The sequence below is a fragment of the Bacillus rossius genome, chromosome 1, assembly GCF_032445375.1.
Source record: "Bacillus rossius redtenbacheri isolate Brsri chromosome 1, Brsri_v3, whole genome shotgun sequence".
NCBI classification, from domain to species: Eukaryota; Metazoa; Arthropoda; class Insecta; order Phasmatodea; family Bacillidae; genus Bacillus; species Bacillus rossius.
In genome coordinates, this window is record NC_086330.1 from 379127447 (window position 1) to 379138885 (window position 11439).

At 41.0% G+C, this 11439-nt stretch overlaps 1 protein-coding gene across 1 annotated transcript; it reads left to right on the forward strand.

The window, feature by feature from the left end:
• Positions 1-1359: 1359 nt before the first annotated feature.
• Positions 1360-9585, forward strand: LOC134528581 (lipase member H-like). Its single transcript, XM_063362327.1, has 7 exons — positions 1360-1496; positions 1585-1648; positions 2682-2818; positions 5926-6171; positions 6601-6789; positions 8103-8259; positions 9364-9585. Exons 1-7 carry the CDS (start codon positions 1418-1420, stop codon positions 9440-9442), a joined length of 951 nt encoding a protein of 316 aa, XP_063218397.1. The 5' UTR covers positions 1360-1417; the 3' UTR covers positions 9443-9585.
• The last annotated feature ends 1854 nt before the right edge of the window (positions 9586-11439 follow it).

Genomic DNA, 11439 nt, shown 5'->3' on the forward strand with positions numbered 1-11439 from the left:
CAGTTTTACCTTCTTGCATGAATACTCCCGGCATGCCAGTTCTTGCCGGATCATCTCGTTGCTGACACGCGGCAGATGGTCACATGAGCGACACTACAGGGGCTACAGCCAGGGGCGTAACCAGGGGGAGGTATTAGGGGTTCTAACCCCCCCTTAGCCCCCATTTTTTTTCTTATCTGAAAGCAGGTTAGCTAAAAGCCAGGGTGTCTTACTGCTATCACCGGCCACTGCACTGGAGGGGAAGAGTAAGCGAGCACTACCGATTCTCCATCCCTTCCCCTACCCCTGTCACGAACAGAAGCTATAAGGTTGTGACGCCGTGACGGGTCCCAAGCTTTCAAATATCTTACACCTATTGTATTTAACCAGCGCGGTAATTATAAGCAGGTGGTGACTGGGTAACTCTTCAAGCTAAAGCTAATTGTTTCCAGGAATAGGCCAGTTCTGCCGAAACCCAACCTTTTTTTTTTGTATTGTCGAGCTTCGAGCAATATTTATGATTTTGAGTGGACGTGGACAAGGCACTTGGATTGATTAAAATATCTTTAATTAATTTCTTACTTCATCTGTTCATCACTCAATTTTTTTTTATTAAATAATTAATAATATTTTTACCATTACAATATTTAAAGTTAAGTACCTAAAACTGCTCAAATAGCACTATTTTACACCTTAAAATCCAAATTTTTCCAGGGGAGGAACCCCGGACCCCCCGCTTTAATAGGGAGGGGGGGAGGGAAACCATGCTTCTTAAACCCCCTCTCCCCCTAATACACAAATCCTGGCTACGCTACTGGCTACAGCATGCTTTCAATTTATTAGGAGTTAATTTTCGGGTTTACCGCAGACAGGGAATATCTGAAAAACTGGGAAAACTCTGGGGATGTTGACTAAGTGTTAGTTAACAAACACGATTAGTAATTTTTAAATCTAGTGTGTTCCTTTAGAGTCAGTTTGTATTTCAATTACAAATTGAGTGTCGGTTGCATAGCATTGCTGGAAAAAAAAACAGTAAAAACTGAGTTTTGTGCAGGAAAAGATTTTGTGGTCAATTTGACATGTTATGTTTGGTTGAAATATGTTGGATAATTAATTGTAAATTAATAGTTTGGGTTATTTTGGGATCTTGAAAATTAAAATAGGGCAAAATTTCAGAACAGGGTAAACAGGGAAAAATCATGGAAATTGGCTGTCATAAGAATATATGAACCTTGAATTTACATTGGAAATTACTACTGAGCTATAATATATCTTCCATCAATTTTTACCTTTGATGAACAAACCAAAAAAAAAATTGGTATAACAAGCTCTTGTGATTCCTGATATCTCTATCAGATAAGTATTGTTTCAGTTTGCTCTGATAAACTTCGTTTATAAGTCCATCGCACTGCCAAATTTTTCCACTGTTTAACGTTGAATGTCGCATCTACGCGAAAAAGGAAAAATGATCATCAACATCCTGTGTGTGTGTTTGTGGCAGTGGCTACTGTTTTCAGGTGGGATTCTTTTGATTTGTTGACTGACGTTTTGAAATGCAATAAAGTCGAGCTTTTCAAAATAACTGATTGCATTGTGCTGTTGCAGGGGGCGAATGCAGCACAGAAACAACCATCATAGCAGACAATGTCACCTTTCTTCTGTTCACACCGTGAGTTATTGACTTATTGCTGTGGTATTTGAAGTGTCAGAAAGTGTGACACAGGCGAAAAATGATTTCCCATTGGTAGAGACTGGGAAAATTCGCACTTTGGATGGCCTCTAGGATAGACTCCACAATCCCCTACACACTCGGGCAAATTCCACTGCCCATTGGCTACTGACTCGTGACAACTGTCAACTGGGACGCTTGCGATTCAATACTTTTTTTGGTTGAAGGTTTTTCATTGGCTCAAAGTCCATATAAACTGTAAGCCAATCAGAGAAGCAATATAAAGGTACAGTTGTTTGGATTCTATCATATTGTGAAACGAATCCGCGAATTTTTTCGGTCTCTACCCATTGGTGTTCTGTAAGACCACAGTGAAGTGACGTTGAATAGAGAGTATTGAAATTATATGTAAGAAGGCCTGTCCAATGGTTTAAAGAAATGATACCAGGAATTCAAGTTTGTTTCGTGAATGCACAGAAAGTCCGTAAGAATCCTCCATTAACTTAACATTGTGTCCATGTTCTGAAAACTTGGCGAAAATCAGGGAAGTTGGAAGTGATCAGGGAAAGTCAGTGAATTCAAGTGAAATCCTGAGAAAATGTTATGGAAATTCCTGAGTGATAATAATAATTTGAAAGTAAAATCAATGCTCCAGTCTGCCATCAACCAAACTAAGAAACCATTTTTTTTCTTCCGATAGTGTTTTAGTGCTTAGTCAGTACACACATTTTGAAATAGCGTAGCCAGTTTCTGTTTGAAACAAGGTGGAGAGAGATATAGACAAACTATGGGATGTGTATATATATATATATATATATATATATATATATATATATATATATATATATATATATATATATATATATATATATATATATATATATTTTTTAACTGCAGCAAAATGTGTAAATTATTTTTTTAAAAAATTAGTTAGATAAATTTGAAATTTTGGAGCGAAAGGGAAGGGAAATTTTACTACAGATTCATGTGGATATCCTGTTTATGCTTTTTTTTTTTTTTGTGTTCTGGCCAGGCACAACCCCAAGATCCCGACGGTGATGAGAATTAACGACAGCTCCTCCCTCGGTCACTTCAACACGAGCCTCACGACTGTCATCGCAGTGCACGGGCAGCACGGGAATGGAAGAGGACTCGATGCCATCCCGCACGGTAACCGCGCGTCTGTGGTCGCGCCGTGCCGTGCCGTGCGTCCGTGTGACGCCAGCTAGGCCCGGCTCCCCCCCCCTCCACTTCGGCCCACTGCATGTTCATCAGCTTATTTCCATTTTATTGCAACAGCCATGGATGTTTTCACTTCATTAAGCATTGTGTACTACTTTATGTCAGTGATCATTGGGTCATATATACCGTATTTGTGCGAATATAATGGTATGGATTTTACCAAAACTGCAATGGGGGTTCGCATTTGGGAATGGGCTTAGTTGATAAACTACAGGCTCTGGCTCTTAAATGTGCGACTTATGCCACTTTAGACTGCTGAACCTCGACTTAGTTATAAAAAAAAAAAAAACTCCACACACTGCCTGTAAACTGCATCACTCATGCCACTCTAGCCCTGGGCTACATGGACCGCTGCACAGACGTGACAGATGAGAGAAGAGAGATGCAGGATGAAGGAGAGGTGCAGATGAGTTACTGACTGGCTTCTCTGCTTCTCTTCACTGGCTGCTGGCATACCTACCCTCCCGTCCTCTTTACCCTCCACCCTATGTCACCACATTCTCTGCTTTATGAACATTTCCCCTTCCTCCCCTGCTGCTTTTGAACCACAGTCTTAAAAACCTTTTTTTTTTTAACTGCGGCTTTGTGTTTTTAAAGAGATAATGTAAATCACTCTACTGACCTAAGTGGCACCAGAAAGGGTGTAGGTATCACAGAATAAATTTAATGATTTAAATAATTTCCAAGTGCTATGTACGTAACTGAATTGCGATTTCCAGTCCATATTAATTTTTTTCAAAAATTCTCTATCAAAAATTATATAAATTGGGTCACATTATTTTCAGGTAAACATGGTATTCTACACGTTAGCTGCCCTTCATTAAGAGTAGGACTGGTATTCATAATAAAGTTTTTGCTGGACTTGTTTCATTATAGGTTAAATTTCTGTTTTTACACAGCTGGGTAACAGTAGCAAATGTATGGGGGGGAGAAGGGGGCAATCCCCCTTCCCCAGGATGAAATCATAAAAAAATGTATTATTCCCACCAACAAAAGGAAAGAATTTGAAAGTAAACCAAAGCATAAGAAGTGAAATTCTGTGTACACTCCTCTTGGTTAATGCTTATAGCTTTACTTCTACAATCCCTTTTCCAAAATATTTCTTCATACAGATCTGTGATAGGCAAAACAAACTCCGACATGTAAGGTGGTTCCAGACAGATCGGTAACAGGCGGAATGTCGCTGGATCACGGTCTGCATGCCTGGTTTCGCACAAGCATGACTTTAAAAACCCTCCGATCTAAAGGGATGCCAGTTACTCACTGGAAAATGTAATCGGCCATTCGCACAGACAAACACTATTCGTCGTGCGTAATACGTGGCACTGAAGGTTTTTACGTATTTCCTTATCTGAGTTCTCGGGATATCTCTTGGCGCACTTCGATAACAATATCTTCAAGAAACTCTGTAGATTGCAAATGCCAAATGCTGTCTCTTCACATCTCGGTGATCCCGAAATGAGTTCTAAGGTCAGGCATGCAGTATTTTCGACTGTTCACATCAATCGTGTCAAATAATTCCCGCTGATGCAACACCAGACAGAGATAAATGCTCTCAACTGCCAGTGGAGATGTGGTTGCAGTGATGCGGAATGTTGAAGGATAGAGCCATTGTTATTTTGTGGATTCATAGGGCACAAAGTAGAATTTAAGCACGTATACATCTGCTACACATTGGACTACAATGCTTTTGATGACTCTTAACCAGGTATAAACAAGGATAAAAAGTTGTTACAATCACTTGTAACCTGTGGTAGATTATCGAATAACAACAAATACAACACCTTTTCAAAACCCTTTTTTCAGTGTTTGCTTTCTTGCTCAGTGGTGTTTTAACTGCCTACCTAAATTTTTATTTTTTTTTTATTTTTCTGTGTAGTGTTGACTTGCATGATAAGATTTAACTTTTTGTTAAAATAAATATACACCTTTCATTTTAGTTGAAAGACTTTATGCTGAAAAAATATAACTTCTTTTTCTGTTAAGACCATGGGGAGGAGGGTGGCAAATCCCTGGGACCTGTGCACTAGTGTAGACCTTGTTCAGTTTCGAGACCATTTTTATAGTGCTTGAGTCCACCCTACTGATAGAACTAATATTACATGTCTATTGCTAATAGAAGTCATTGTAAACCTCACAAGCCATGTGATACATACATTTGCAGTTATGGCTATGATAATTTTTACAATCTTAAAATTTTTTTTTAAATCATGTGGTCCGAAAAGTAATGGGAAGGGGACTCGACAAAATTATTTTCCTGGGCGCCTGGATTGGCTCGATGACCCTGGTTAAGACTTGCACTAGTTATCATAATTTAATCCTGCAGTACGGCCGACTGGCTGCACGCTTATAATGATAGTGTGCCGTATGAATTAAGAATTTTTTGGACATACGCCACTGTTGGTTTCACTGTATGAATATGCAAAAAAAAAAAATCATGCCAAAAATTCAACTGATATCAAAAGTTAGAAAACATACTCAGCATGAAAAAATTCTGTGGAAAGAATTAGTCAGAAAAATATTACAGCACAGACAGGCACTGAGTGCAGACAACGGCGAGACACTTGCAACAAGGCAGTAAATAAATCCAAAACAATGGCCTTGGCCAACACAGCCGCAAACGGACAAACCCGACGAGGATACTAAACGGATAACGTGGACAACACAATGACAAACAGAGATGCGCAGGCGAACTCAGCGATGTGACAGAACAGACAGTCTGGACACCATGACTTGGACGGCGCTGAAGGACACAGAGGATTCCTGGGACAACTGTGCCCATCTCTGCTGTAATATTTTCCTGACTAATTTTCTCCCACTGAATTTTTCTGTGCTTTTGACATCGGCTGATTTTTGGCTTGTTTTCTGTGTGTCTGCATATTCATTTTTTTTTCGTACGCTATTGAGGTTTTTTTAAGACGTGCATTGTAATTGGCAATAATGAACGTCCAAAAAAAACCATCTTAATTTTGTCTTCACTCCGCGTTGCAAGGTTGTCTCGAGGGATGCAAGAACGACGTGTGTTGCTCCTGCAGGCTACCTGTCGAAGGGGAGCTACAACGTGATCGAGATGGACTGGAGCGGCCCGGCGAACGGGGCGTACAACCACGTCAAGCACCTCATCGAGCCGGTGGGCAAGGTGGGGGCACAGTTCCTGGACTACCTGGCGTCCCAGGGGCTGGACCTGGGCCGCGTGCACCTCGAAGGGGCCAGCTTCGGGGGCCAGGTCGTGGGCATCATGGGCGGCAACGTGAAGGCCGGCCGCGTCGGCAGGATCACAGGTGAGCGGCGACCGAACGGTGCGTCGTGCCGATTCGTAGGTGCCAAGTATGAAATCAGCACGAAGTGTCCTCATCAATTCATATTAAATATAAACATTAAAATATTCTCTCTAACACAACTACCAGATTTCAATCAAAAAAAGGGGGGTGGGGGGGGGGGGGGGGGGTTTTGTCTGTAAAGTCGGTTCACGGATGATAATTTTACGTGATAACGTCATAAGAAAACATTGATTAAAAATTGCATACAAACCACATTAACTTTTCACTTTATAAACAATTGACAAAACAGTTCACGTGTAGGTTGTGTGCTGCTGCTGTCTCTCTTCTGCTCGGACGCATCGGCCGATGGAGCGGAAGAGAGATAGCCGACATGTGCTGCAGTGTAAGCCTGGGACGAGACACGCACTGCAGTGACGAGCGTGCCCGCAGGCCTGGACCCCGCGCGGCCGTGGTTCGACACGCTGGGCCCCGAGCACCGGCTGGACGACACGGACGCCCAGTTCGTGGACGTGATCCACACGTGCGCCGGCAAGGTGGGCTGGCTCACCCCGCTGGGACACGCAGACTTCTACCCCAACAGCGGCAACTGCAGCCAGCCGGGCTGCACCGCCGGAGACCGTGAGCAACCCTCCCGTCCCTCCCGTCGTGTCCCTTCCACTCGCAGAGCACGACTAGGGGCAGGCGTTTCTCGCGACAAGATCTGAACGCTCATTAGACTGCAACAAGGTATACCCGCACCAGCGGTTCCTTCCCTTGTGATTGGCGGCCGTCTGCGAGAGTAGTAGTTTGCCTTGTTCGACCGAGCCACTCGGCACGCGTTTACTTCCGCACTGAATCACTGTGATTGGTGTTGTTACAATCGGGAGAAACTCAGCCAATCACGAAACACAGACGACGCTACAGTGTTTTAACTTTCGGCTAGTCTCGAAATCTTTTTCGCGAAACCTGCATGCCCCTAAGCATAACTTTAAAACTGCTTGTAGTTATACGCAGAGACATGATTGCATGGTGAAAACTGTAATACAACATACACAACACCAAAATACAAGTAAATATACCATTTTATCACAGAAATGTAGATAAAAACATTAAATAATCTCAGCAATTTGACGAAATGTTTCTCAAATTACAAAAAATGTGTTATCTTTGACCATGGTAAGTTTGTTGAATGTAATTTGTTTAGCATGAATGTTGTAGCTAAATGGATTGTAAAAAAAATAAATATTACGTTGTTTGGTCTAGGCTTTCTTTCGCTTGGGGCAGAAATTGTTATTAGTGGCCCCCCCCCCACCGCAATCAGAAATAAACTTCACAGGCATTATTTCTTTTCATCCATGTTCAGGATATGTAAAATTTTAAGTTAAATTTAATCAAACCCGTGTCCTTACCAATGTTTACAAGTCTAAATTTTATTTCACATTACTATATTCATAGCAATGCAATGAAGTTCAAGATCCAATAGAACACAAAGATAAAAAATTACAATATTGATTAGATAAATTATTTGAGAAGGAACATAAACTTTACTTAGATTCACTGTTGTATTACTAAACTCCTATTCATAAAAGACGTACCATAATTTTGGATGATGATGATGAATATTTTATTTCTAAGCCTTTTTCCTCCAATCTGCAATAAACCAAAGCATGGTCTCAGAGTTGATTTAGTTGAAACTTCTCATTGGTTTTTTTTTTAAATTATTCTGAGATATCCTTTACTACATGTTAATTATTTACTCTTGGAACAAACACAACTTTGTAACCATATTTTTGTATTAAACAAATTTACTTATCACTAAAACTCCTATGTAATTTCTAGGGACTGTGAAAACACTTTGTATTAATGATAGTTGTGTATTAATGATGTTTCACTGAACCTATTTCGTATACGTTGAGCAAGCACATTTCTACCATGTGTGTGTGTGCGTGCAGAGAGATGCAGTCACGTGAGGGCGCTGTACTACTTCGAGGAGTCCATCACGTCCGAGGTGGGGTTCCGGGCGAAGAATTGCGACAGCTGGGCGGACTACGAGAGCGGCTCGTGTGCCGGCAATGCCACCGTGCTCATGGGAGACCCAACGCCGATGAGGTATGTGTGTGCCCTGTGTTTGCCCCATGAACCATGAACCCACCACAAGTCGACACACACTTTCATTTCATCCACAGGATGTCTAAATACCTTGAAGCTAGGTGGAGGTGCCTCGACCAGCTCAAGCGGGCCGGTACTTGTACCAAGGCCGCACTACCCGCTAGGGAGCGCTGGTGAACAGGCGGGGAGGAAAACTAAGGGGAAGTTGGAAGGGGAAAGGAGGGGAAGGAGTGCTAGGCCGTGCTAGGAAAAGGTGCCAACTGCTTCAACCTGGTAAAATAGTTTTAAGATTTTCTTATGAGTTTTTATCAAATTGTTACACACACACGCACGCATACATATACACAGGGTGAATCTGAATTTGACCCATAAACTTTGGCTGCAGGTTGATCACAAAAAAAAAAAGAAATAAGTTGACATCTTTACGACTTACGTGTGCTTCCCACGGCTGGTATATGTCTTTGAAGTTGGGCCTAAAAATAATTTTTATTGTAGATAATAGAGAAAGAATTTAGGATAGACCACTGAGCATCTGAATTGTAATAATTGGTTGGTAGTACCACATTGCACAAATATGTAGAAAATAAATGTGTTACCCCTATATCATTCCACCGAAATAATTTTGCAACAGCGATAAAATTCGTGGTGGTTGTACAACTTAATTCATTTAAACATAATCAAGATTTTTATCTTAGAAACTTCATTATTTACAAAAAAAATAAGCAAATATAAAATAAAATTTAAAAAAAAATTAGCTGGAACACAGTACCAATTGTAACCGAAGAAAGCTAGAGCCTTTTTCAGAGATAATTTCCGTACGAGCTAAAGTGGTCAGCAGTCTCCAACTATTTGTGCATAACGTACAAATTTAAAATTGAGTAACTTTAAGCGAAATACTACTGTAAATTAAAGTTTTGTTACTTCCAAAACCACTGCAGTTTATTTAGGGATTTCATGACAGGTACTTCAGTTTCCTTACTTTTTCGTGATCTGTAAGAGACCCTGATTCGTCACAAAGTTGCCTCTTGGGTTACTGTAAAGTACGACATTTGGTTTGGGTTGGCATGTGCATGTGTACTGATGCTTGTTTACTTTTGTTTCCAGCACGCGAGGCGTGTTCTACCTCCACACTGCAGGCTCAAAACCCTACGCGCTTGGAGCAAACTCCTATGAAGCAGAATGAGTTCACAGGCCAGCGAAAACTCTCTCATCGGACATTGTAGTGACAGTGGCAAAATAAAGTCGGCCACATAAAAAAAAAATAAGTTACTGGCACAAGGTTGTATTTGTACAGTTATAAATAAATCATAAAAACCTTCCAAGCCATCACTGCCACTTAAAACATTTTTACTGTTCGCTTCAAAGCTACAGTCTATTATCCACCTAAAACATGTACAGAAGAACCCTGTTATAATATTCCTCCCTGCTGAGAAGATCATATTATTTTAAATTTCCAACATTTTACCCATATATTTACATCCTGTGTATAACATTCCACAAAATATAATGCAGTTCCTGATCTTAATGTTTGTTTTCTAAAATTCAAGAAATGTAAAAATATTTTTTTAAAATCTCTGTGCATGCCATACATGTTCGCAGTTGTGTGTCTGTGGGCACCTTTGTCTTGGAAAACAAAATAACTAATACAGTAAACTCTCGCCAGTCCGTGGCCCGAGAATCCGAAGTTCTCAGAAATCCGGGGTATTTCCGAAGTGACATGATCGTTACTGTTTAGATGTATGTATCACTATTCTCAGTGGATGATAAGAGCGACGCTCACTGATATTTATAGCGCGGTAAAAGGCTCTGAACTGGCGTGCAGTCATCTCGTTCCCGTCAGATAACGGTGAAATTTGAGCGGTGACCGTAACATTATATGGCGGGAAAATAAAGATAAAGGTGTAATACCTTTTCCTCTGGTGCTTTCAAGAAATGTTTTAACGGTTTTTTACACCTAAAACTTCAAAACCATGCCTTTTAGCCATTTTAACTCCTCTTAATCCGATATAAAAAAAACAGTTGGGCATTAGCAAATTCTTAAATGCTTTTCGTAAACAGACTCCAGTCGGATATTTAGAGTAGGTTGGAAATCGCGTAGGTTTTCCTGAAGCTCTGGGCACCGTGTGTCAGTGTGTGAAACATGTTGCCAGTGACAAGTTTCCTAGCTGTGCGCGGCACACGACTGTAGTTGTCATGCGTCACACGCCGGGAATGCTGGCCGGAGGGAAGGTGAGTATAGTTCATTTGCGGTAAAAATAAATACTCTAACCGCCCTGCTAAATTTTTCCATTAAAGAAATTTTGAAGTTTCAGAGATTTTCCAGCAGAAATAATGTTCTGTAACTAACAAACAAATTGTATCAAAAAATTAACGGTAAATGGCTGCCGTGGGGGGCCTTAAAAATTGTTCATTTTACCGGGAATGGACTATACAACCTGGCTTTCGTCGCATGCAGTGTGGAGTAGGGGAGGAAGGATGTTGACAGTTTCACACGCAGAAAATGGCTAGACGGCTGGAGAGAGGGAGAGAGATGGTTTGTTGTCTGGGAGGGAGAGGTAAGCCGTATGACGTCATGCATCCGCTGCCTTTGCAGCCGCCAGCCTGTCTAGACGAGATTCTCGCACTCCCACTTACGTCGCACAAGCTACTGCTGCCGTGTTTTTAAACGGACTGTCCAATTTTTTTTCTCTTCTTATACGAACATTAGTAAGTGCACTATAAACCAACACAAAATATATGCTGCATGTTAAATAATAGCTTTGTATAAGCTTTTATTGTGAGTTTTACCATTTTTTCCCCGATTATTTTTGTTTTGTGCCAAAATTTCAGATTTTTTGATGGTTCTAGTGTACAATTAACTAATGATTTTTTTTTTATTTCTCCCGTTTCTCTTTAGTTTAACTGGACTGGCCGTGTGTCTGTGAGGGAGTGGCCTTGAGTCTCTTGCCAGCTACGTATCGCTTCTCTCTCCCGCCCCTCCTAAATTCACTTCCCCTTATCAAGGGGCTTCCCGTTTCAGCGCACGCCACATTGCTACGCCTAGCTCTTTCACATCAAAGTGCGACTTCGGGTGCCATTAATTTAATTTAAGATGACTTTAAATTACTTTTTACACAATTTACTACCAACTTGAACAAATGGGTGTGTTAAATTTAATCAGGCCAGGCTGTAAATTTTCAG

Bases quoted from the DNA above. Each gene is read 5' to 3' on its own strand.
- LOC134528581 (XM_063362327.1), top strand. From the start codon at position 1,418: ATGTCGCATCTACGCGAAAAAGGAAAAATGATCATCAACATCCTGTGT. The intron at 1,649-2,681 runs GTGAGTTATTGA...TGTTCTGGCCAG, and splicing joins ACCTTTCTTCTGTTCACACC to GCACAACCCCAAGATCCCGA. The intron at 8,260-9,363 runs GTATGTGTGTGC...TTTTGTTTCCAG, and splicing joins GGAGACCCAACGCCGATGAG to CACGCGAGGCGTGTTCTACC.